The following is a 26,604-nucleotide window of genomic DNA, read 5'->3' on the forward strand; positions in this document are numbered from 1 at the left end:
CCGAGAGAAGCCCTTTCATTCCACAAATATTTATTGAGGGTCTGGGCTGATTATACAATGGTGAATAAAGGAGGCAGAGGCCTTGCCCTATTGCAGCCTACGATTTAGTGGGAAGGCAAACATTAACAAATAATAATAGCTAACACATAGCTGTGATTAGGTGCCAGGTGCTATGCTAAGTGTTTACATGGTTTAGCCCATTTAATGCTCACAACCCTATGAGGTACATAAGATTATTCCCAGCTTTCAGATAAGGCAACTGAGGCAGAAGATTAAGTGACTTGCCTTAGGTCACACAACTGGTCAGTGAGCAGCCCAGAGTTCTAAGTCAAGCAGTCTGACTGCAAAGTTAAAGCTTACAACAGCTACGTTCTAGCGCTGCTGCCCCTCATATCAATGAATATATAATTACAAAATGTGGTAAAAGAAAAAAATAAATGAATATATAATTACAAAATGTGGTAAGTGACATAAAATGAAAGTACAGCTTGCTCTGCAAGAAAATGAGGATGCTTTCTCCTTCCTTGTACTTGCTCTTCGAGTTCCAATGCACAAATCCTTTTATAATCTCTCCCACTTCATTTCTTTTATTATGGGCCTGAGAGAGAACGTTCTCTCATCTCTAAGGTTGGAGGGCAGAGAAGCACAGTTCCACCTGCACCCTTGCCCCTGGCCTGGTCTCCCTGATCAAACCGTGCCTGAAGAGTTTCTTCCAATAATGGCCCTGAAGCTTGCTCAAGTCTAGACTGTCAGCTCCCCAAGGGAAGGCTGCTGGGAGCTGGATCTCCACAGTCTGGGGGCGCCTCCCACGTGCGCAGCTTGACACAGGCTCTTTAACCTTGGCCCCTTCTGCTCATCCTGTGAGCCAGGCTGGGGGCTTAGGACCCCGTGTGTGGGTCCCGCTCAGGAGATCTCGTTGACCTAGCCACCTACCCCCCAACGCATGCCACCCTCGCGCGCACAGTCCCGAGCCCTTGCAGTTTTCGCTCAGGACGAGCCCACAGGTCGCGAACCTTCCAGTTCCCTCCGCCCGGGCGGGTGGCCGGGGACCCGGACCCCCACCTCGGAGCTCTCCGGCGCGCCGGGCCGGGCCCGGGCGGCTCCCGGGGCGAGGCGGGGCCGGCGGCGGAGGCCCCTCCCCGGAGGCGGTCCGGGGCCGGGAGGGGGGCCGGCGGGCTGGGGGCGGGGCGGGCGGGCCGGCGCGGGGGTGTCCCTCCCTCCTCGCTCTCCCCGGTAAAGTCTCGCGGTGCTGCCGGGCTCAGCCCCGTCTCCTCCTCTCGCTCCCTCGGCCGGGCGGCGGTGACTGTGCACCGACGTCGGCGCGGGCTGCGGCGCCGCGTCCGCCCGCCAGCATGGCCACCACTGCCACCTGCACCCGCTTCACCGACGACTACCAGCTCTTCGAGGAGCTCGGCAAGTACGGCCCGCGCGCCCCCCGCCGCGGCCCCCCACCCGGCCCCCGCCGCCCGGGCGCTCTGCGGCTCCTCGCCCCGCCCCCCGGCCCTGCACCGGCCGCTGCAGCGCCCCCTCGGCCCGCCCCACCCCCAGCTTTTCCCGCCCGCCGCCTCCGGGGCGCCCTCGCCCCCGGCTCCCTGCCGCGCAGCCCCCTCCGCGCCCTGCAGCAGCTGCCCAAGCTGCTGCACCCCGCGTTGCCGCGGGGACTGCAGCCTCTGGACCGCTCTCGGCGCCCTCCAGCCCCGCCCCTCCTGCACCCTTAGGGGCCCCCCTCCGGACCCCACCTGCTTGTCGCCCCCTCCTCACTCTGCTCAGGAGCGCACTCTGCATCCTGTTCCCGTGTCCCACGCGCCTGACGCTCAAGACCCTCCCCAGCCCTGCAGCTCCAACCTCGCTGCGGTGCCCGGGTGCGGGGGGGATGTTTGGTGCCGGCCCCGCCCCCCGCTCGTGCCGCTTCCAGGATCCCAGCCCGGCTGCTGGGCAGTGCTGCAGCACCCCGTCCCCTCCCCCCATCCCTGCAGTGGTCCCGGGCGCCGCGCGCCGCAGCCGCAGCATCCCCCTCCCCTCCGCACTGAGCTGGCCGCTGCAGCAGCCCCGGCCCCCCCCCCCCGCGGCGCCGAGCCCGGCCACTGCAGCCCCCGCCCTGCCCGCCCCCTGGACGCTTCCAGAGCTGGAGAGTGCGAACTCTCATGGAGGGGCGGGGGAGGGGGGGACGTAGAGGAAAATACTGTGGGGAAGGGGAGCCGCCGGTGCCTGAGCCCCAAAACTGTATGGTCTCCTTCCCTGCTGTCGGTTGAACCGGGATGCAGTTGGTTGAAGCCCGTTGTGGGGGTTTGAGCCTCACTTTCTTCACCCTCGTCCGTGGCTGAGGGAGATTTCTCTCAGGGGGGTATGCCCTCTTTCTCATCTCTCTTCCCCTACCACCATCTGTTCCTACTGAGGAAGGGCAGGGGCTCTCTGTTCCCTTTCCTCTCCTGGTCTCTTGGCCGTCCGCAGGGCTATCAGTGAGATGCAGCAGGTGTGTGTTTGAAAGCATCGCCCACCAACTCCTGATGAGCAGCCTGTCCTGGCTTTTCCCAGGGGCTGGATGAGGGGGTGGCAGTGGGGTGGCACTCCACCCCTGGCCTGTTCAGGGTCATGCAGTGGCCACATCCTTCTGCCTGATGTCAGAGGGTGGTGGTCACTACCCTGGCGGGGGGGGGGGGGTGTCTGGCGATGGGAGCATGGCTTCCTCAGACCACGGTTGCGCCTGTGTCACTCTGCCCTGCGCTGTGTCCCAGTTCTTTCCCCCTTTTCCCTCCAGGGGTGCTTTCTCTGTGGTCCGCAGGTGTGTGAAGAAAACCTCCACGCAGGAATACGCAGCAAAAATCATCAATACCAAGAAGTTATCTGCACGGGGTGAGTGTTCCCCATCTTGGTCTCTCCCTGGGGGTGGCTCCAAGGGCCTTGGCTTCATCTGAAGATGCTCCAGGAGTTGGGGGTTATGTGTTTTACTACTTGGAAGAGAGTTGGAATTTCAGGGTGGGTGGATTTTGGAGCCAGACAAGGAGTGGCACTGGGAACTGGAAGTGCTCAAATAGAAAAGAATGAAGGGGATGTAAGAGATGTAGATGGCTGCAGGGAGGAGTGGTCCCCAAACGCTTAAGGGAGTTTGGTCCTTAGGGGGGAGGTGAGGGATGTGGAGGATGGTAGATGGCACAGAATGGCGAGCTCTTGATTTGGGGCAGTTGGAGCCTACCTCTTTGGGGCCGTGGTAGCCACGCCAGGCCTATCCTAATCCCTAGGCCGCAGTGGTGACTTAGGATGGAAGTGCAGTAAGTGAGCAGCTCTGACAAATCCAGCCTCCCCGTGCCCACCAGGCGGTGGAACAGACTCCCAAGGGAAGGAAATCAGTAAACATCAGGGGAGGCTGCTACTGGCGAGGGCTTCTTGGGAACAAATCCTGCCAGATGAACTTGATTGCTTTTTTTGATCAAATTACAAAGTTGGTGGTGTGGCAGCAGATGCAGTCTGTCCTGGGTGGAGGGTGATGCCTCATGGTCTGAAAAGCCCAACAGCTTGGTCTGGTGGGAGCAGCAAGGCTCTGGTTATGAGGAGCGGGGACTTACCAGGCCAGGAGGGTCAGGTCCTGTTTTTCACACCTAGAAAGTACACTCCCTGAACCTCTTATTGGTTGCTTGCCAAACTCACCTCATCTGATAGGTGTAGACCCAGCAGTGTGTGAAGTACTCTGTGAACAGGTCTGGTGAGTAAGGAAGTCCATGAATGGGTCAGGTTGCCAAGGGCTGCAGGGTGCAGCTGGGGGCAAAAGTTTGAGATTCAGAGAAAGGAATTAAGGCTGGACAATGGGATGCCATTAATACATTAGGAGCCAGGATAGATGCCCTGGGGAAGACGTGGACTGTGACCAGTAATGACGCAGGCGTCTGGGGAAGGGGATGTAGTAGATGTCCCCAGGCCCTCTGAGAAACCATAAAATTCCACAGAGCTGACAGCGAGCTTGTTTATCAGGGCTGTGTCTACCACCTGGCTGGGAGGCTCTCTCTCTGTCCCCACCAGCAGGGCTTGCCTTGCCGTTTCCCACCCAGCCCCATACATGGCTGTAAGAGTTGACTTATTTGTTTATTTTCTTTCTGGGTACCTTGAGTCTGAGGCGATGGTTGCCATAGAGATATGTGGGTGGTCAGATGCCCTCCTCCCCTTGGGAGTGCCTGTGTAGGCTGGGCTCTTTGATAGACATCCTGTGGGCAAGGGTGATGGATTGAGAATGGTTTCGTCCCCATGCCCACAGGGATAGCCCTGGTACATCAGAAATGGGGCCGGTGTCTGGTGCCTCAGTTAGTGATGCAGTGCTTTGCTTTCCTCATCTTACCAGTGTCCTCTGACCCAGGGATGAGGGAGGGAGAGCCAGCTGGGAGCTGAATTCTGGGATGTGAGGGTGGCCTGATATGGGAACGTTGTGGCGCTGCCTGCCCTGGGCTTTTATTTTTCTACTTCTTCCCTGCCCACTTGAATGACCCTAACCGGTGTGGTGTGTCCCTTCCCTCCCTCACCTTCTCTCTACCTTGCCCCATCTTTGCCCGCTGGTCTTTCTTTCCCTGCCCAGCTGGACTAGGTTTGATTTCTCTGATTTTTTTTCCCTCAAGAAGAGGATTCTTGTGTAGGATCACATGTTTCTGACAGCCGCTCTCCCTCTCTTGAGATGGTTATGCCAAGACTGGGGCTCTGTTTTGTGACTGGTGTACTGGGTTACTCTGGGACAGGGGCCTGGTCCTGGATGATCGGCACAGGTACAAAAGAGGGGTCAGGGATGTGTACGTGCAGGCGGGAGAGTGGGAGGGTGTGGTCCTGGAAATGGAGAGAGCAGGTGGGGAGCTGGGCTGTAGGTGTGGGTGTGGAGAGGTGTGAGCCCTGGAGAGGGTTGGACCAGGGTACCCAATAGGCTGGTGCCCATGGGGTTAAGGAGTCGGGCTGTGGCTTCCTTGTGGCCTCTCAGTTTACGCTGTATATTTTATAAAGGTGCAGCAGCTGGGACTGGGTTTCACTCGCTGCTGTCTTGTCTGCTACGGCTCTGCAGGTGTTAGATTTCGGTGTCTGGGAATGTAGCGGGCCCACCAGGGCCATCCACAAAGGGTCTGAGGGGCTTGCTGCGTTCGCTGTCTCCCTGCCTGTTTTCTTACCTGTTTGTGATGCTCTGCGCTACAAACCCAAAGGAAGGAAAGAGAGAGTATAGAGCTGCTTCTCTTTGACATCGATGGTGAGGTAGCCCAGGAGGCACGGGGAGAGAGCACCTGGTCCTCGGGGAGGTCAGAGCTGGATGGGAAGCCTTCTTCTGGTCTGTTGTTTCTCGTCATTGTGACCTCAGAGGTTCTTCTGGTAGCTGGGTCGCAAAGTAGGGAGTCGATGCGGTTCACACGGATGTACGTTGAGCATGGTCTTTGTTTTTGGGCCTGTCTACATAAGGTCACTGAAAGTCACATAACATCACCCCGTTTGCTTCAAAACAGCGATAGGTGGGCAGCTGGGGTTCTCAACAGAGTCCATGGTTCCAAGCTGAGCTCTACCAGGCCGAAGGAGCCCTTTAAAACAGGCCTGGATGCAGACAGTAGCGGGCCAGGTGATGGCAATGATAAGTCGTTATTTTAAGATTTAAGAGCATCCCCCAAGGAGTCTGGGCCCTTATGTCTTTTTCTTATTTTTAAATCTTCATATTCCCTTCTTATCTTTATTCATATGCATACAGATTCTCACCTCGTGGAGCATAAAATTTTATATCCTATTTTCTTTGCTTGTATTCAAAGCATTCTCCTCATATTGCTATATCTGAAGGCAAATGGTCCTTTCACTGGTCTACATTGTTTAGGATTTATCTTTGGAATATGCAAGAAACCCCTGTATTTGGACCATTTATCTGGATTCCAGTTGCTTTCACTAAGATGGATACTGGGGTAATGTGTTTGGCTTTAACTAAGGAGTACCGCCATAAACAGTATTAAAAAATCTTTTATAGCACTCGAGTTATATATGTGTACGTGTGTGTGTGTGTGTGTGTGTGTGTGTGTGTGGGTATTTTTCCCCCTCTGTATGTCCCATATAAAGAAATTTCTATTGAAGCTAAATGTAAGCAGAGCTTTCCTCTTCCTGAGGACCTGGGAGGCGAGGGTAGAGACTGGATCTGTTTCTTTACTTCGGTGTGGGCAGGGCCTAACCAAGTGTCTGGTACATACCGAACACATACATGTTAGATGACTGGATTAAGAGGACTACGTAACCAATCATGGTTGCCTTCTGATTTTGGCTCCCAGGAAACTCAGAGCCAAGTTGCTGGAGCCCCTGCACCTGGTGCTGGCTCGGGCTCCTCCTTTCTGATGCAGGGAGCCAGGCTGCAGACCTGATGAGGGTCACTGAAGCTGGGGAAGAGGACAGAGGAGGTTAAAGACCTGCGCATGGGCCATGAGGCAGGGTGGGTGATATAAGGAGTCAGGGTAGCTAGTAATCCTCCCTTGCCTGTCATTAATGGCCTTAATACAGATACTTTCGGGACATCCTCTAAGTAGTGATTTTCAGATTTACTGTATGTAAGGATCACCTCGCATATTGCTGAAAATGTAGATTCCTAGGTTCTACTCCCAGAGATTTTGCTTCAGGAGGTCTGGGGTGAGGCCTAAGAATCTGCATTTTTACCAAGTTTCCCAGTAAATTTCAGCAGATGGTCCCTGACCTACGCTTTAAGAAATGCCATCAAAATCATCAGCAGCAAGAGTTGTTCCTACAATGCTGTCTGGGATTTACCAGACACACCTTTGCCCGGCTGTCTCCAGGTAGCTTCTCTGCCCGTATGTGGCCATCTGTCCACATGGACTGCTTGGTGATTAGGGGCTTCCCTCTGGGCCCCCACAGTGGTGTGTCAGTCCATGTCAGAGGCTGCAGCAGGCCGAGTGGCTGAGGTTGTTGGCCACCAAAAGGGCAAAGGCTGTCCCTTTCTGGGTCCAGCTGGCCCTGGGGACTGAAATGGGATCCCCCTTGGTGGTGCCAGCTGAAAGTCCCCACCCACTGAGTGTTGGCCTGAGTAGCCCCCATGACATTTGTGTCCTCTGGGGTATCTCCAAGTGCGACTTTCCTGTTAAGGATCTGGGTGAAGCAGTCATGGAGGGAGGGGAGAAGGCAGAGAAGCCCCTGCAGCACTGGAATGCTGAGACTTGTTTAAGAAGCATTTAAGGAGGTTGAGTGCACAACCGTGCTTTCCTCTTGAGGATCAAAGAGGCCAGTTTCTGTGAACAGAGCAATGGGCGTTGTGCGTATCAGTGGCTGAATGCCTCTGATTCCTTTCCCTAAGTGGATAGCAGAGCAGGCTGGGGGTCCCTTCGTGTGGCAAGCCTGGAGCTGGACCCGTTTCCTCATGCAGTCGTGATGGGAGCTGTGTGACTTCACTCTTAAACACTGACCTGTGACTCTGCCCTCCCACCCAGCCTCGCAGGGTCACTTTGGGCGCTGGCATCATATGGGGGGATGGAGGTTGGAAGATGGCCCCATCCCTTAGGAAAGGCCTCTGCTTGAGTCCTCTCTGCTCTGGTCCCTATCACCATACCTTGTCAGAAATCGTGCTGTGAGCCTCAAGGCTGTGCTGAAACCCTATAGGTACATGGCTGACCCCATTCTCTGCTGAGGCCGGAGACTGGGAAGGGGAGGAGTGGGTGTGACCAGCTCCTACCCCATCTCTGTGCTTGCTGCTCTCTGAACAGCCTTGGCAGCCTGACAAGGGCCTGATTCCATGGGTGCCAAAAGGCTGGTGACAGGAAGAGATCGGCACTTTGCACTTCTTGAGTGCCTCTCTCGGCAGAGGCCCTTTGTCGTCTGCCCACAGCCAGAAAGATCAGTTACCCCAGGGCCAGTGGGAAAACCAAGGCGCAAAAGGTTTGTATGAGTTTTTTTGTTTTTTTCTTTTGAGCTGTAGGTATGCCAGGGAATTTGCCAGTGTTCAGATCCCAGTGCCCCCAAACAACATGGCTCTTCTCTTACCCAATGGCTTCTCCCTTTCAAACCTGGGCTCTGGGTATTGTCACTGTGATGATTTCTGCTGTTCTACCCCCAGGCCTCTCTTTCTAGGCCTAGTGGAGCAGGGCCTTCCTTATCGATTGCTGGGGGAGGCCTCTCATCTGTACCCACCTCTCTGGGCTCAATGGCGGGAATATTTCCAGCCACTCCCCCCCAACACCATCTCTACTTCCTGGGCCCTATCTGCAGGCGCCGCCACAGCCTTCCATCTGCTCCCCTCTTTTCTCCTCCCTCTCTCTCCCCTCCCCCCTGCTTGCTGCTGCCCTGGGAGGAGCTATTTTTAGGGGCTGCTTCCTGGGATGTTTTACTTGGGGCTGGTTACCATGAAGGAAATGTCACCAAAACAGTGGGCAAAGGCTGCAGACAACAGGAGCCCTGCCGTGGGCTTGGAGAGCCCAAGTGTCTGACCCTGTTCTGGCCCCTGAGAGTGGCCACAGTGTCCAGAGGCAGAGCCTTGCCTTCTTGGGACTTAATAGTGACCCCATGGGATTTTCTTCGTCCAAGCTGGCTCAGGAGACTTTAGTGATGGGGCATTTGTTGGCACCTCTCTCCTTTCCCTCCTGAGTTTAAGTTTTCCTGGTCTTGAGATCGATTGGCCAAAGTGCCGCCCACTTAAGCCTGCTGTAGTGGAGCTCAAGGGAATGGATGACACTGGCCTAAGGGACAGAACCTTGGGGGTCTCAATGTCTTCATAGCCCTTTACAAGCCCCCAGGGTGGAAGGGTGTGAAGGAATTAGAAGCTGCGCGCCACCCCCCCCCCACCCCCGTTACATGGTAGACAGATTTTCCTTTTGCTTAGAGACCCTTTGCACCTTTAGTGTGAAATTTGGAGAGGAAGAGAAGTGGTGTGGTCGTGTCAGGGTGAGGTCTGTGAGATGCTGGCTTGAGATTCCCGCTGGCCTGTGCCAGCTGGGGAAGGTGAATTATGACACCAAGTGCTTGTTCTGCCCATGTTTCCACTGCTCAGAGTGATGCCTGAGGGGGCCGGACAAGGGTTTCTGCTGCTTGAAAATGAAGGCTTATGGGGACCACTTGGAAGGGCAGCAAGATGAGGCCACCCACATTGAATGTCTGAATAGGCATGGCTGTAGGAAGTTTCTCATGATCCACACAGACGTGTGAAATATCCTTTGAAAAGTCAAGGGTTTCATTGAGGTTAGAGCTCAAGGGTGAAGGGTCCCTCCTAGCTGGGGTAGGGTTATGTGCCTGTGCCACTTCTAGAGGGTTGTATGTTTAGGTGGAAGCAGAACCTTATTTGAAGCTAATGCCATATTTGTGGTTCTAGAGAAATGTCACTCAGTCAGTGGACATGTCTCCAGCAGGGCCGTGAACTCAGCGGCCAACCATGCCCTGGCCACCCTATTCTATGGGGACAGGAAAGTGCATTTGGAGCAGGTTCTGGTCTCGGGGCTCTTGAGGCTGCACGCTTATCTCCCTTGCTATTGCTATCTGCTTCCTCTTTCCACCTCCCTTGGCTCATCTGGTCACTCCTTTTTGCCCTTCCGGTGAAGCTCACAGCACCCCAAACCAGGTCTTGAAGCACTTGGGAGAAGGTGGGAGAGGCAAGGCTTCCAGGGATCCTCGTTTTCCCAGGCCTCACTCCGCCCAGGGCAGGCTGTTGGGGAAGGGCCGGAATGGGTCCCTGATAACGGCTGCTTCTGTTTTCTGCTCCTATTAGTATGGCTGCTTGTGAGGGGAAAACCTTGCAGAGGCCTGTGGTTGGAGCTGGGCTGAAGGCCGGCAGGGGTGGGCCTCTCCATGGCAGTAGCACACGGGCAGGCAGGAAGTGGCCCTGTGCAAAAGCGGGAAGTGGCTGGTTGTCAAACAGGAAGGGGGGGCTGGGCTGTGGGGGGCGGGGATGAGCCCAGTAGAAAGGTAGATGGGAAGAGGTCTTAGAAGGTCTGCGCCGTTCCTAGGAAGAGCCAGCTCAGTGGCCACTGGAAGAGGGGTATCTCAAAGAAGGTGGCCACCTTCATGCTATCACCCTGGGACACCTCTACCTGTGGCCCAGGCCCAGTACAGTGGCCTCGTCCCTCTTGGGGCTAGAAAGCTGTGCTCAGCCAGGACAATGCCTGCTGTGGAGAAAGACAGACCGTTACTGGTTTCTGAAATGTAGCTGCTGCTGGGGTGGAGCACCTAGCTTCTTCCCAGCCCTGGAGGTGATTACAGGGCAGGAAGTGTGGGGGGAAGAGACAGGAGACAACAGCTGGAGTGGCTGGGGTGACAGCTGGGCTGTGCGTGGTGGAACGAGGCAGGGAGATGTGGTAGCAGAAACCGCATGGCTCATTGAGCAGAGAGCTTCTGGATGGCAGGGTGCCACACCAGCAAGGCCGAGGGAAAAAGAGGGATCCTGTGGGCAGCGGTTCTGTCCCTGTTGCTAACCTTTACCTGCAGGCTGTAGACCAGAGAGGAATGCCCTTCTCCCAAGGAAGGCTGCCATGGAGGATGGAGAGCTTCACGGAAAGCCCAGGGTCAGGGAGGGTCCAGTTGGTGCCATTGCTAGCCAGCCAGCCAGGCTGGAAGGAGAGTGGGTCCTGCTCTCTTAAAGCCTCTGGTGATAGCTACGGCCGCAAGCCCGGCCTGGGCGACGTTCTCCACCTTTTCCCTGGGCCCTTGGAAAGGAGGCTCTTGCTCTGTGCCAGGCACTGGGCTAAGTTTAAAAAAAAGCAGTTCCATCAAATCAGTTCCGACTTGGGGTGACCCGTATGTGTCCGTAGAGCTGCGCTCCAGAGTGTTCAATGGCCGATTGTTTAGACATAGGTCATCAGGATTTTCTTTAGAGGCACCACTGGGTGGACTTAAACATCCAACCTTTTGGTTAACAGCTGAACACGGTAACCATTTACACCACCCAGAGACTCCTACTGTGCTGCGTATTTTACCCCCGTTCTTGCTGTGTGCCGTGGAGTTAGTTCTCACCGTGTTCCTCTAGGACAGAGTACAGCTGCCCCATAGGGCTTCCTAGAATGTCATCTTTACAGGAGCATATCACCAGGTCTTTTCTCCCATGGAGTGGCTGGTGGGTTCGAACCAGTAACCTTTCGGTTATCAGCAGAACACTTAACCATTGTGCCACCAGGGCTGCTGCTTACCAGTATTACCACCCTTAATCCTCAGAGCAAGCTCCATTTTAGAAGGGAGGAAGCTCTTCCCCAAGGTACGTTCCTGGCCCACTCTGTCACCTTTCCTGGGGTCTTTCTCTGGTATCACCTCCTTGGTGAGGCTTTCCCTGACCACCCTGTTTAAATGTGCACTCTCCCAACTTCCCTGCTTTACTTTTCCACAGAACGCTTGACACAACATCTGACATACCACCTAGGTTTTCTTATGACTCTTTCTCTCTTCTCCTTGACCCCTGCCCCCCCCCACCCCCTACCCAGAACATCAGCTCTGTGAGAGCAGGGCTCCATGTCTGTTTTCTTTACTGCTTTGTCCCTGGCACCTTGAACTGTGCCTGCCAGATAGACCTCGCTAGATATTTTTTGGTTGAAGGAATGAATGAATGAGACTCACGTGGGTTTAATAACTTGCCCGATGTGGCAGCGCTGGGACTCACTCCAGGGCTGTCTGACTCTAAAACCGACATGTTGGTTACCATGCTCTGTGGCTTAGAGTGAGAGCGAGGACTGAGGCGAGCCTAGGGGCCGTGCCTGAAACAGGGGGCTTCACTCACCGGGGCTAGGGTTAAACTCAGTGGCTAATGAGGGCCCTTTGGACCCTGGGCAGCTCCTTCGAGGAGCTGGGAGCATTAGTCTGTGTGTCCCCTGTCCCCACTCTGAGTCACTGGTAAACCAGAGCACCCTTATTTTTAGTGCTGTTGCTGCTGTGGGGCTGTAACCATTAGCCAGTAAGAGCCTTAAGGGAGAAGATAAACATTAATCTTCTGGGCCTTCCCTCAGCTGCCATCTCCACATCGCACCTGCCTGGCAACCAGGCCTGAGAGCTCTGGGGTGAAGGGTGGAGAGGTGAGGGATCAGGAAGAGGGCAGATAGGTCTACAACTTTGGGGCTGGCTAGTTTGGTACCTCCATAGGTGAGGCAGCCTAATATCCTCCAGGCCAGATCTGGAAGAAGCAAGCCCTTCAGCCACCAGGCAGTACCAGCACTGCCCCCTCAACTGCCCAGCTTCTGAAGGTCCTGGCACTGAGTGGTCCCAGAAGATGTGGGAGTGGGGGTTACCTGGGGTTCCTTTTGGCCTGCTTCCTGGGCTGCTCAATGGTCATGCCATAGCTGAGGGTGGGAAGGAAAGCCTGACCCAGATCCTGGGGCAGCTAGGGTGGATTAGCTGGGCAGCAAGAACTAATCTCTGCCTGTCCCCGCCTCCTTCCTCCACAAAGCAGAGCTCTCATTGGAGGAAAGTCTGGGACAAAGCCAGAGGTGATTGGTGAAACAAATATGAATTCCTTTTAATCTGTAATCCTTCTATTACTCAGACTGGCAGTCCTATCCCTTTTCTGCTGTGGGAACTTGGGCTAGTTACTTAACTTCTCTGGATCTCGGTTTCCTTATCTGTAAAATGGGACAATCACAGTGCCTGCCTTGTCGGATTGTTGTGAGGGTTGAGAGGGGCAGCATGGGAGGGTCTACAGAGGCTCATTACTGTTGAGGGTAGAGGCAGGATGTGGAGAAGCCCCTTCCACAGAAGCAGGGACCACTTGGCAGGTGTGGACATGAAGGCACCTGCCTAGGCCTGTGAGAAGTGGGGTGAACTGGGCCCTGCCCCCAAGACTTAGAGCCTTTCTGATTTTTCTTTTCTCATTTATCCAGTCATCATAGCATAGTGGTGGAGAAAAAGGCCTCTAGGCTCAGACCACCTGTATCTACCACCTAGTGCTGTGACCTTGGGTGGGTGGCTTTGTGTTTTAAGCCTCAGTTTCCTCATTTGTAATGTAATGGGACTAATCTGGGCTTCTACTTGACAGGGTTTCTGTGAGGATGAAATGAAGTAATCCATGCCTCTGCTTAGAGTGCAGTAAATGCTGAGTAAATGGTAGTTATTGCCTCTGCTATTACTGATGAACAGACTAAGCCCCCAATTGCAGGACGATCTCTACAAAGCACTACTCAGAAAGGTTCCCCCTTGAAGAATTTGTGACCGAAAGACAACTATGCCGTAACGTATAGTGTGAGAATCGGGCAGTGGGAGACTGGGTAGGGGGGCAAAGGGGGGAGATGCCACAGCCTGCTTAGAGGAACAGGGGAGACATTCTAAAGAAGATGGCTTTTGGTGGGATTCCAGAAAGTAGAGAACGGGGGATCTGGGGGCGGTTCTAGGCCTCCTTGCTTTGAGTAGCACCCTCTGTTTGTACTTCTGGAGCTCTGGAAAGAATTGGCCATGCAGCTCACTTGGCTCTGGGGCCCTGGTCATTTCACCAATGCAGAATAACCCCCGAGCCTGCTGTGTGCCCAGAGGTCGGAAATCCCAGCAGCAGATGGCCAAGAGAATCCTGGGGAGAAACAGGGTTCGTGTCACAGTTTCTTTTTCTGTGAAATGGGCGTAATGATAGTACCTATCTCATAGGGTTGTAATGATGATAAACTAAAAGATGTGTCTGCCTGGTGTTGAAGCAAGCTCTCAATAAGTGTTATTATTATTTGGAGTCCCTAGGTGGTACGAATGGTTAATGGGCTTGCCTGCTAACAGAAAGGTTAGAGGTTCAAGTCTACCCAGGGATGCTGTGGAGGAAAGACCCGGAAATCTGCTTCTAAAAAAAAAAATTGGTCACTGACAATCCTGTGGAGCACAGTTCTACTCTGACACACGTGGGGTGACCATGAGTCAAAATCAACTCGACAGCGACTGGGTTTTGTATTATTTTTTTTATCATCATCATTATCGTCTTCATCGTTATACTTCGAGGTTGCTTATAAGGATTAAATAAGAGGGTATATGTGCAGAGTTCTTGATGTAGTGCTTAGCCACACAGTAAAACCAACCAAAACCCACTGCCGTCAAGTCGATTCCGACTCATGACGACCCTGTAGGACAGAGCAGAACTGCCCCATAGAATTTCCAAGGAGTGCCTGGCGGATTTGAACTGCCAACCTGTAGCACTTAACCACTACGCCACCAGGGTTTCCAAACAGTAAGTGCTCAATAAAAGTTAGCTGTTATTGGTGTTCCTAACAAGAAAGAGATACTGGAAACCCTGCCCCAATGAAATCCCTGTTGTAGTGGAAAGAGCACGAGAGTTTTGAGTTACAGACCTGGATTCAAATCCCAGCTCTGCCACTTGCTGGCTCAGGTGCTTACCCTAAGTCACTTTCTCACCTGGAAAAAATGCTCATAAGACCTGTCTTGCAGGTTTACTGTGACACGTTGCATTAATTTGGCAAAACGTAAAAGTGCATAGTTGGTGACTAAGAATTGAAGGAATGACTGGCCAGGTTGATCAATGCGTGGTTGATGGCTTTGGTTTTTCTCTCCTGCTTTTAGATCACCAGAAACTAGAACGTGAAGCTCGAATATGCCGACTTTTGAAACATCCAAACATTGGTAAGTGTCCCTGCACAGAGCTTCTTGGGTATTTTGTAGGCGGTGGGGAGAACAGAGGGCCATTTCTTTTATCTGTGGAAGCCCCTCTGTCTGTGGGTCTTCGCCTGGTGCATTTTTTTTTGCTCAGACAGGATAGCAGCTGTGTCTTGCTCGGAACGGCAGGGCATTCTAACATAGAGACCCGAGTATCTCCATCCCCACCGTGCATCTCGGGGCTCGGGTATGAGGTATCAGAATAGGTTTCTCCCTCTTTTCTTTCCTTCTCTGGGCTGACTTCCAGGGCCTGCAGTGTGTGAGGCTCTGGGCTAGGAACCTGCCAGCTTCCCGCACTGGGGGCTGTCCATGGCCATCATGAAAGGCTCAGGATTTTGTTTCTGGACTTGACAGAGTTTTGTTCCTGCTGCAGTGTCGCTTACGCTCTGGGGTTTCCATGGCGCCCCTGTTTGTCCTCCCCACGGCCAGGAAAGCCAGCTGCCCGCCTGCCTGGCCTCTCTGCAGAGGGGATGGCAGAGCCACTCGGATGGGGAAGGAGAGAAATGAAGAGGATTTCTCTCTGCTCCCACCCTGCTGGGGGACAAGAGTGCATTGTTCCTTGTTCTAAAGCCTGAGGAGGTTTGCCTGCCACAGCCCACTCCCGCTCAGCTTTACATTGTTTGGCTGAAATGGTCTTTGGCAAAATAGTTGGCCCTGATTTAGTGCTCTTTGCAGAAGAACGGACAGAAACTGGGCTGGCTGCAATGTCTAAGCAGAAACCCTGGTCTTGACTTGAGGTAGAGCAGGCCACATCTCCTAGGTTTTCCCTGAAAGCCCTGAGTCATCACAAAGGACAACGTGTGTTCTTTGCTTCTTAGGCATGACCTCAATATCTGGGGGCTCCCATGGTGCCCCCGAGGCCGGCCATGCTGCCTGGTTGGTGGCAAAGGCTGTGAAGCGACTTGCTGAAGCTTGTTGCTTCCTCCAAAATTACCCAACCTCTGGCTTCCCGGATCTTGGGCTGGAATGCTCGACCTGAGCTCTTGTGTGGAAGAGCCGAGGTCATACTCCAGCCCAACGGGACAGGAACAGTTCTGAGGTAGCCAGAACTTAAACCATGCAGGGCTTTATAGATCGAAATCAGCAGCTTGGATTTCGCCTGAAGCAGATTGGGGAGGCAGAGCTTGGCTGTGCCTGGTGCAGTGTGTCCCATGGAGCCAGCACCTTTCAACCTCTAGGTCCTGGTCATGGAATGCCTGGAGCTTCTGGGTGGTCTCTGAGGTCAGACCCTCTCCAAAAACAGCACAGTGGGGACCAATGTGTTGCCTATTGGTTGCTGCGGCACAGTGGAGAAGAACACCTGTAAAAACCCAAACGTGTTGCTGTCCAGCTGATTCCAACTTATGGTGACCCTATAGGACAGAGTACAGAACCAAAAAAAAAAAACCCATTGCCATTGATTTGATTCTGACTCATAGTGACGCCATGTCTCCCTATGTCTTACAGAGTAGAACTGCTCCATAAGGTTTTCTTGGCTGTGATCTTTATGGGAGCAAATCACCAGGCCTTTCTTTCATGGTACCACAGGGTGAGGGGTGGTTCAAACCATCAACCTTTGGGTTAGAAATTGCACACGCACCATCTGCACCACCTAGGCAGCAGTCACAAATTCGGGCATGTTTTATTTGGCTGGCTCCATAGTCTAAAAATGTTATTATCTGCCAATATTTAAAAACAAGGAGATTTCACATTTAAAAATCTTTTATTTCCTGGTCTTTCAAACCAGAAGGGTTGGCTCTTTGGAGCCTGCACCTGTGCATGGACAGAGTCAGCTGGAGAGGAGCAGTGGCTGCCCACTTCACTCATTGGCCACTGTCTTGGCCACTCCCTCTTATGTTACCTTCCCATTACCTGCGAGGCCCTGGAGGCTTTCTGAGTTTGTGACCTCTGACGTAGAAGTTCAGAACAGGAAGAAAAAGCGTGTGAGTGATTAAAGCCATCCACTAGCACACAGACAGACCCATGTTGGTGTTCCAGTCCTGGGTCTCAGGGTCTGAGGACAGTGACTTCCCTTCCTTTTTGCTCCTTTTGATCAACTTCCCCAGCAATGACGACCACCCGTGCACACAGAGAGCAAGGGACAGGAAATGCAGGACGCAGAGCTCTGTCTGCATCACCTGAGATGGGTTTGACCGTGGAAGGGTCAGGGTGTGATAAAGACAATTGAGAAACAAACAGGAAAGATTCAAGCTGGAAAAAGTCCTAGTCTTGTTTTTATGTATTTCTAGAAATTAAATGTGTACTTTTTGACCTCTTAAAACTGTGTTAGGTTTCATGTCCAAGTAAAACCATTTGCCCTCGAGGCAAGTCGGTTCCGACTCACGGCGACCCCGTGTGTGTCAGAGTAGAGCTGTGCTCCGTAGCATTTTCAATGGCTGATTTTTTTTTTTTTCTGGAAGCGGATCACCAGGGCTTTCTTTCGAGGTGCCTCTGGGTGGACTCGAACCTCCAGCCCGTCAGTTAACAACCAAGCCGTTAACCATTTGCACCACCCAGGGCCTCCATTTGGTTTGGTAGCCCTTTCCTTTGACCACCTGCCCTAGCCCAGAATAAAGGCATGCAGAGGAACAGTCTGTCCCAGCGTCCTGCTCTGTTAAGAAGGCAGCAAGACTCAGGAATGCCCACACAAGAGATGATTACCTTGTCAGAATCTGATGGTCTAGAGCTGTTCCCTCTTCAGTACCACTCCCCAATCCTGAGAGATACTGGTCTGAGTTCAGGGTCAAGGGCAGGGAGATGGAAGGGTGAAGCAGGGCAGCTGGCTGGCCGGGCTTTCTGGCTTCTGGTGGGAATGAGGGCTCGAGGAGATGGGTCCAGGAGGCAGGGTTGCCATGAATCCGGACCTGGCTATGGCAGGAAAGGAGGAGGCCATTTGTGTCCTTAATTCGCTATTCCTCTCCTCTGTCCTGCTGCCCCCTCCTTCAGAGCCGTGGTCCTTTTGGCTCCTACCTCTTTAACTCTATCCCGTAGGGCTATGAGCAAACCAACCCGAGACTGGTGCAAGGTTGTGGAAGCTGAGAGCAGAGGGTGCAATTGAATTTAGAAGGGGTGTTTGTTGCAAGGAGTCCCTGGGTGGTGCAAACAGTAATGTGCTTGGCTGCTAACTGAAAGGTTGGAATTTTGAGTCCACCCAGGGGTGCCTCAGAAGAAAGGCCTGGCAATCTAATTCTGAAAACTCAGCCACTGAAAACCCTATGGAGCACAGTTCTACTCTGACACACATGGGGTCGCCATGAGTTGGTGTTGACATGATGGCAACTGGTTATTTGGTACAAGGGGTGAGGTACTCCTGTTGCCTCCCTAAGAGAGATCCCGTACGAGGAGTTAAAAGCCTGTTGGTTACGAGGCTGCTGAACGAACTCAAAGCGGCCCTGGGAGTGTAGCCAGAGGTGGGGAGTTGAGAGGAGCAGACGCTGTGGTGCTGATAGAAGTCTGAGTGGAGTGTGTTTTACCTGTGATCTGCCTGCTCCCTGCTCTAAATCCCTCTAATGAATAGACTCTGTCTTCCTACGTGCAGAGCAGCCCCAGCAGTTTCCACCCTTGTGGTTTAAAGCAGCACTTCTCATACTTTAATGTGCGTGTGAATCACCTAGGGATCATGTTAAAATTCCACCTCAGCAAGCCTGGGGTGGGGCCTGGAATTCTGCGTGTCCAGCAGTCTCTACATGATGCTGCGGGTCACTGGACCAGACTTGCAGGAGCAAAGGTCTGTGGTAGGGGCTTTGGTGTCATATCCACCCAGCTTGAATCAGGGATTTGCTGGTTAGTCACTGTGACCTCTGGCGAGTTATTTAACCTGCCTGCACCTTTTTTTCCTCATCTGTGACCCCTTCCTGGCGTGGCTGCTGTGAGAGGATTTAGCGAACAAAGGAGGGCCAGGAAATGGAGATGATGAAAACAGAGATTCTAGCTCCTGGAGGTGATCTCTTCCAGACCTCCTGTCCCAACTCAGGTCACAAGTTAACTCAGGCTGGGCTGCCCTTTGCCTTGGGCTCAGGGCCCATGAAGCTAACAGTTAACGCACTCAGCTACTAACCGATAGATTGGAGGTTTGCGTCCACCCAGAGGTGCCTTGGAAGAAGACCTGGTGATCTGCCACCAAAAAACCAGCCATTGAAAACCCTGTGGAGCACAGTTCTATTCTGACAGGCATGGGGTCGCTAGGAGTCGGAGTCTACTTGGTGGCAACTGTGTTTTTTTTTTTTTCAATGTAGCAAAAACAGTTGCAAAGAAAAAGAAGGAAACATTGAATCATAACTGCAGCTCCTAAATCCCCATCCTCAGTCTCCCACCCGCCTACCCTGGCTACAGGACCGCCTTCCTACTGTATTTTTGCTGCAGGCTTTTATTTTTTTTTTTGGTGCTTTAAGTGAAAGTTTACAGTTCAAGTTAGTTTCTTATACAAAAACGTATACACACATTGTCATGTGACCCTAGTTGCTCTCCCTGTGATGTGACAGCACATTTCTTTCTGCCCCTCTGCCCCGGATTTCCCGTGTTCATTCAACCAGCTCTCGTTCCTTTTTGCCTTCTCATCTTGTCTCCGGACAGGAGCTGCCCATTTAGTCTGATGTATCTACTTGAGCTAAGAAGCAGTATCTTTACGAGTATCATTTTATGTCTTATAGTCCAGTCTAATCTTTGTCTGAAGAGTTGGCTTTGGAAATGGTTTCAGTTCTAGGCTAACAGATAGCCTGGGGGCCATGTCTTCTGGTGTCCCTCCAGTCTCAGTCAGACCATTAAGTCTTATCTTTTACGAGAATTTGAGTTCTGCAACCCGTTTTTCTCTTGCTTCATCAGGGACTCTCTGTTGTGTTCCCTGTCAGAGTGGCCATCGGTGGTAGCAGGGCACCATCTAGTTCTTCTGGTCTCAGGCTGGCGGAGTCTCTGGTTTGTGTGGCCCTTTCTGTCTTTTGGGCTAATATTTTCCTTGTATTTTTGGTGTTCTTCATTCTCCTTTGCTTCAGGTGGTTTGGGACCTATTGATGTATCTTAGATGGCCGCTCACTAGCTCTTAAGACCCCAGACACACTCAGCAAAGTGGGATGCAGAACATTTTCTTAATAAACTTTGTTATGCCAATTGACCTAGATTGCAGACTTTTTTTTTTTAAATAGACTTTATTTTTTAGAACAGTTTTAGGTTTACTGAAAAATTGTGCAGCAAGTATAAAGAATTCCCATGTACCTCCTCTCCCCTGAGTGTTTTTCTCGTATTAACACTTTGCATTCCTGTGATACATTTGTTACAGTTGATGAACCAATATTGATACTTTCTAAAAAATATGTTTTGTCCTGTTTCAGGTAAAAGTTTGCATAGCAAATTAGGTTCCCATTTAACATTTTTTATACAACTTGTTCCCTGACGTTGGTTACATTTTTCACAATGTGTCGGTATTCTCATTATTTCCATTCTTTTTGTTCTGCTTCTGTTAATCTGGCTTCCCTGCCCCTTCTTAATTTCTCATCTCTGTTTTAGGGTAAATGTTGACCATTTGGTCTCAAAGGTGATTATTTAAGGGCACACGGTAACTCAAGGGCAATATTGTTTATCAATCTGTTATTTGGATGAAAGATGACCTCTGGGAGTGGCTTCAGGTCCAGATTTAAAGCGTATCTTAGAGTGATAGCCTCGGGGGTTCCTCTAGTCTCTACTGGCCTTTTTTAGGAATTTTTTTGTTCTACATTTTCCTCCCTTTCTAACTGGAACCTTGTATTGTGTCCCTGGTCAGAACGGCTGGTGTGGTAGTGGGTACCATCTAGTTCTTGGTCTCAGACCAGATGAGGCTGTGGGTATATGGGCTGTTAGTCCTGTGGACTAGTTTCTTCTTTGAGTCTTTGGTTTCCTTCCTTCTCTTTTGTTCCAGACGAGTAGAGACCAATAGTTGTATCTTAGATGGCCACTTGGAAGTTTTTAAGACTCCAGGCACTACTCACCAAACTAGGATGTAGAAAGTTACCTTTTTGAATTATGTTATGCCAGTTGACCAAATGGTCCCATGAGACTATGGTCTCAAGCCTTCAAGCCCAATAATCCAATCCCACGACGAGGTGTTTGGTTATGTCTAGGAAGTATCTATAACTGTTCCCCCATGTAGTTTATTATATATTTGAGTATATGTGCAGCACTCATAAATATGTGTGTATATGTGCCTACAGATACGTGCACACCCATATACTCATATGTGTTTTCCTGTATACATATACGCATAATGTCTACCTGTGTAACCACACACCTTTTTTTTTTTTTTTGGTTACTCTTGTTGTTGCAAAATTGTACATTATAGCATTTAACAAAATTGTCCCATATTATTATGTACTTCTCAGTGGCTTCATTTATCTCAGACAAGTTCTGCAGACTTCACCCATACTGGATTTGCCTTTTCCATCACCCAAAATAACAAGTGTCTGCTATCTAGAAAGTGATTTCCCCTCCTTCCCTCTCCCATCTCTGGTAACCATCAAGGAATGTTGCTTTCCGTATATATTCCCATTCTTGACTTCTTGTAAAAGTGAGTCCATGAAATATTTGTCTTTTTATGATTGACTTATTTCACTCAGCATAACGTCCTCCCGATTCATCCATGTTTTATTTCACGAACTCCTCATTGTTCTTTATAGTTGTATAGTATCCCATTTTATGTGTGTACCACAATTTGTTTATCCATTCATCTGTTGATGGGCACTTAGGTTGTTTCATTTGCTATTGTGAATAATCCTGCAGTGAACATAGGTGTGCATATGTCTCTTTGTGTGACAGCTCTTATATCTCTAGGATATTTACCTAGGAGTGGGATTGCTGGATCATAAAGTATTTCCATTTCTAGATTTTTGAGGAAATGTCATACTGTTTTCCCCAGTGGTCGTACCATTTTACAACCCCACCAGCAATGCATAAGAGTTCCAGTCCCCCCACTACCTCGCCAGTGTTTGTTTGCTTTTTCATCATCGCCGTTTTTGCAGGGGTGAGGTGGTATTTCATTGCACATAGTTTTGATTTGCACGTCTCTAAATGGCTAATGATTGAGAGCATCTTTTCACGTATTTGTTAGCTGCGTGAATGTCCTCTTTGGTGAAGCATCTCTTCATGTCCTTCGCCCTTTTTTTGACTGGATTGTTGGCCTTTTTGTTGTTGACGTGTTGAAGTGATGCATCGTCATTAACTAAAATTCATGGTTTGCGTCAGGGTTTGCTCTCTATTGTATGGTTCTCTGGGTTTTGACAAATGCATAATGTGTCTCCTATTTAGCAAGCTGCATTTTTAACAGTGACACCTTTTTCAGTGCTTTTTTGATAAAGATTTGTTAGTTAAAATGTGGAATATTGTTGGTTGTAAATAGCCACAATGTTTGGGCTGTGACCTTGTCAGTCCCTAAAGGTATAAAACATCAAGAAAAGATATTTAGATGTCTTAGCCTGTCCATCCTTCCTTCCCCAGCTTTTAAAGAACAATAATTAAGTGTATTGCAGAAATGCAAAGATACATCATTTTCCCAGATCTTTATGTTCTCTAGACTTTGCCTGGCCCTCTTTGACTTTGGTGACCTCACTCTCGAACGTGGAGTGGACTGAACGTCAGATTATGTTATTCCACACATTCATAACACCCTTTACTTCTACTTCATAGCCCGCAGCACTGTTGTGGTTAGTTAAATATTTGTGTGAAGCAGTGGCGGTTTAGTGATGGAATTCTCGTCTTCCACGCGGGAGACTTGGATTCCATTCCCGGCCAGTGGACCTCGTGGGCAGCCACCACCCATCTGTCAGTGGAGGCTTGCATGTTGCTGTGATGCTGAACAGGTATGAGCAGAGCTTCCAGACTAAGACAGATTAGGTAGAAAGGCCTGGCGAGCTACTTCTGAAAATCAACCAGTGAAAACCCTGTAGATCACAATGGTCCAATCCACAGCCAATCGTATGATGGCGCAGGACCCGGCAGCATTTCGTTCCGTTGTTCATGGGGTCAGCATGAGTCGGGGTGCCAGCTCAACAGCAGCTAACAACATTTGTGTAACTGCTGGTCTAGAGCTTGTCTTCTCCATTGTCCTGGAAGCTCCGTGGTGGCAGGGACGTGTGTGTGTTCGCAGCCACGTCAGCTTCATGCTTCATGCCGGTAGCCGGTGCCATGACTGTAGTCAGGTTGCTTCAGCGTAGGTGCCTAATAAGCAGTTGTCAAAGGAATGAATTTGTAGGAATCACAATGTCCAGGGCTAATGGGGACAGATTGGAGCCCCTTTGCCCAGGAGAGTGGAGAAAGTGACTCCCTCGTGGTTCTGTAATGTCAAGAATTTTGGTGGCAGCTTGCCTTGGCTTCACATCCCAGTTCTGCCACTTGGTGTGACCTTGGCCAAGTTTCTCTTTGAGCCTCAGTTTACCCTCTGTCAGAAGCAAGTAATAGTAGTACTGCCCCACAGAGTTAATGTAAGGGTTAAATAAAACAGCACATGTAAAGTGCTTGGCATGATGCCTGGTGCATTGAGACAGCTCAGATAAGGGTTGGTTATTGTAATTTTGATCATTATTATCAAGAATCTGCTAGGTAGGGACTTAGAATGGTGTGGTCAGGTTTTTCCTCTTATCCCCAGCTCCCTCTTCATTCTCTTTACAAATTCGAATGAAAATAATGCCGCGGTGTTACTCAGACATGGGCACTTCTCTGTGCCTTGGCGGGTACCCTCCTCGGCAGCGGCACACATCAAAGCTTTGCTCTGGGCTGGGTGGCCGGGAAGGATCAGCTTCCCTTGCTGCACCTTCTCTTTTAATTCCCAGCTACCCGGGCCTCCTCCCACCTGGGCTCTGTGTGTGGCCTTCCTGGAGAAGGACCAACGAGGGTGTTTTTCTTAGCCAATGTCTCCATGTCTGGGCATTGGCATGGGTGCCTGTGCTTTTTTGCCCTGTTGTCAGTCCTGCTGTGCCGGGGTTGGGGGGGGCGGCCTGGGGGGTCCGGGTGAGGCCAGGCTCAGGGCCAGGCCCGGGCAGGGCTGGGCGGCAGGACTTCCGGGAGCGGCTGTTAGCATCGTACCTGCTGTCCTATTAGTTCCCCATCCTGCGGCTGTTAGTCAGCTTCCTAATGGAGCCAGTCTTCAGCTTCTGGGACAGCTGATTTCCAGGGGATTATTTGTATTACACACTTTAATGCTTTTTAATAGCAAATTTTTAATTAAATGGAAAGGACTTTTGGAAGCGAGAGAGCAGCAGCTGCAGCAGGACTCTGCGTGAGGCACCAAGTGAGACCAGAGAGGCACGATGCGGAGGAGGACGGCAGGACTGCGCAGCAGCTAGGTTGTGCGTGCAGGGGTGGTTTGGATGGGAGAGGAAGGAGCCTGGCTGTTGCTCCTTTCATCTGCCCTAAAAGCCCCCCTCCGTCATCTGTCTGCAGGTCTAGAGAAGTGTGAGCTCACCAGAGTGCAGAGAGAACGATTTGAGTAGCCATATTAGGAGAGGAGCTGCCCGCTTTGACCCTGTTGGTAAATCACAGAAATACTGAGTTTGGGGTGGAATTGTGGGATTGGGTAACCAGATCAGCTCAAAAAAGGTAGGCAACATGAAGTATAAACAGTCATTAGGACCTGGTTCCAGCCCTGGCAGGCCTCCCATTCCTCATTTGGCAGGCAAGGAACAGCATGGGGCTACAGAGATGGGAACTGCCTCCATTGCATGGGCCGTGATGGGAGGTGGTGCATCTAACAACAGGAGCAGAGCTGCTGCTCAGTATGGTCAGCAGTCCCAGCCTGCCAAGGGAGAGACTTGGTGACTTCTCTGTAGCCAAGAACTTCACCAGTTGGTTTGGTGTCTGGCCATTTCTTAAGTGCTCCTGGAGGTGGCCGTGAACCTCCGAGGATTTGGAGTAAAGGCCAGAGGGAGCCCTTTGGATCAGAAGTCCCCCATCAAGAGAGTTCAGATGAGGGAAGTGACAGCATAGTGGGAACACTTGGCCAAGGCACCCGAGCACCGGGTTGTGTTTGCGTTAGATGATGCTCAGGGGTTGGCATTTAACCCAGAGGGGGCTCTGTGGGCAAAAGCTTAAAGAAGAGACCTCAGGAGACATTAGTTTGGTGTTTTGCCCAAGAGCTCTGGGGGCAGGGAGCTCGCCAGCCTTTTCTTGCAGTCGGTGAATGGTGCCCTTCTGGGCGCTCTGTCATGCTGTCGTAGGCACATTCAGGAGCTGTCTCCTGGCTTTGTTGCTTCGTTGCCTGGGTGTATGGGCTGCCCCACATTTCTTATAGGAAGCAGTTTCTGTGTTCAGAGAAATCTGGGTTCACGCCGTGATCCACCATTTAGAAGCCCTTTGACCTTTGGCAAGATACTTTATGTCTCTGAGCCTCTAATTTTCTCATCTGTATAATGGGACTAGCTCTCATCATAGCTTGGATGTAAGAAAAATAACCTCCTCTGGGTAGGGATCTGTTCGCCCCTCCTGAATTCCTACCACCTAACCAAGAGCCCAGCAGCCCAGCACACAGTAGGCACTCAATAAATGCTTATGAAATCTGTAATATATGTGAAGAGTCTAGCACAGGGCTTGGCACATAGTGAGCACTGAATAAACGTTCCTTTCCATCGCCTTTATTGTCGCCTGATTGTGTGCCCGTTGCTCCCTGGGCTCACCATCCAGCCCCCAGTCATCCTTGCTTCACATGCCAGGCCCTGCCTTTCCATCTTCTTCCCTTCCCTTTAATTCTCTTGTGCATTTCTCTTTTTTTTTTTTCCATTTGAACTATTTTTAAGTGTTCAATTCAGTGACATTAATTACATTTACTGTACTGTGCTACCGCCATCACTGTCCGTTTCCAAAACATCTCCATCACCCTAAACAGAAACTTCATGCCCCTTAAGTAACACCTCCCCATTCCCTTCTCCTCCCAGCCCCTGGTAACCACTAATAAACTTCGATCTCTATGTATTTGCTTTTTCTAGCAAATACATAGAGAGTCAGTGGGGTCTAGAATATTTGTCCTTTTGTGTCTGCCTTATTTCACTCAGCATAATGGTCTCAGGGTCCATCCATGTTATAGCATGTATCAGGACTTCCTTCTCTGTATGACACAGTAATATTCCGTTGTACCGCATTTTGTTCATTCATTCATCTGTTGATGGACATTTGGGCTGTTTCCACCTCTTGACTATTGTGAATAGTGCTACAGTGAGCATTGGTGCGCATGTATCTCCTTGAGTGTCTGCTTTTGTCTTTGGGGTTTATCCCTAGGAGTGGAATTGCTCTCCTCTTGTTTACTTTTCTGAGGGGGCTCTCAGGCTCTCCGTCTTGTTGCTTTCCATCGTCTTGTTGCTTTCCATCGCACACCACTCTTTCCTACTGAGACACCAGGTGTTTCATTGTCATGGGTCATTATCCCAGGACCACCTGCCTAAGGACTAGCCCCTCTGGAAGGGTTTTTGCTTTTCTTCATCTTACTTCTTAGCCACAAAGCTTGTCTCTCGCCTGTGTCCGAGGCAGTCTGAGGTGGTGGCCAGAAACGGGGGAGGGGAGGTCTGAGTGCACCTCTCCCTCCCTCGATGTGTAGCCTTGGACTTGGGGGCGTTGACATGTTGCTGCTTCTCATGAACACTTCAGTGAGGCCCACAGGTCAGGGTGGGGGTGGGCTGCCAAGGAGAGGAATAGGATTTCGGCATTTTCTCTCTGTTAATCTCTGTCCCCTTCTCCTCTCTTGCAGTGCGCCTCCATGACAGTATTTCTGAAGAAGGGTTTCACTACCTCGTGTTTGACCTGTAAGTGCCACTTTTTGAGGGTGTGGGGGGCCTTTCCCTCCAGCTGGCTCAAGATGAAGGCTTGAAAAGACACTTGAGCTGAGTCCACAGCCTGTGCCAAGGGACCCTCTCCTTTGCTGAAGGGAAGGATTTGATTTTGAGCTTCCTGGTAATGGGGTGCGTTGCTTGCCCAAAGCCCCTGAAGGGGGTCCTCTTGCTCCCTCAGTGTCTCCCTGAGTCTCAGAACCCCAGCAGTGGCCTTGCTCTAGCATTTCTGTTCTGCAGCACTCCTCTGCAAACACTTTTTTCTTGTTTGTGGTGTATCAACTCAGTGGAATTAGAGAACACAGCTCTTTGCATG

The 26,604-nt window shown here is 51.2% G+C and overlaps 1 protein-coding gene across 13 annotated transcripts in view; it reads left to right on the forward strand.

The window, feature by feature from the left end:
- The first annotated feature begins 1,249 nt into the window (after positions 1-1,249).
- The window catches only part of CAMK2G (calcium/calmodulin dependent protein kinase II gamma), a 58,981-nt gene continuing 33,626 nt past the window's right edge, over positions 1,250-26,604 (forward strand). For 11 of the 13 annotated variants that reach the window (XM_049854994.1, XM_049854997.1, XM_049854996.1 and 8 more), the window contains exons 1-4: positions 1,250-1,417; positions 2,759-2,853; positions 14,446-14,505; positions 26,210-26,264. In XM_049854994.1, coding sequence (XP_049710951.1) covers positions 1,353-1,417; positions 2,759-2,853; positions 14,446-14,505; positions 26,210-26,264 — 275 coding nt within the window. In that variant the 5' untranslated portion in view covers positions 1,250-1,352. Of the gene's footprint in view, positions 1,418-2,758; positions 2,854-13,272; positions 13,472-14,445; positions 14,506-26,209; positions 26,265-26,604 lie in introns of those variants that run through there. The other 2 variants (XM_049855003.1, XM_049855004.1) reach the window with 2 other exon arrangements.

This window comes from Elephas maximus, chromosome 16 (assembly GCF_024166365.1).
Source record: "Elephas maximus indicus isolate mEleMax1 chromosome 16, mEleMax1 primary haplotype, whole genome shotgun sequence".
In the NCBI taxonomy this organism is placed as follows: Eukaryota; Metazoa; Chordata; class Mammalia; order Proboscidea; family Elephantidae; genus Elephas; species Elephas maximus.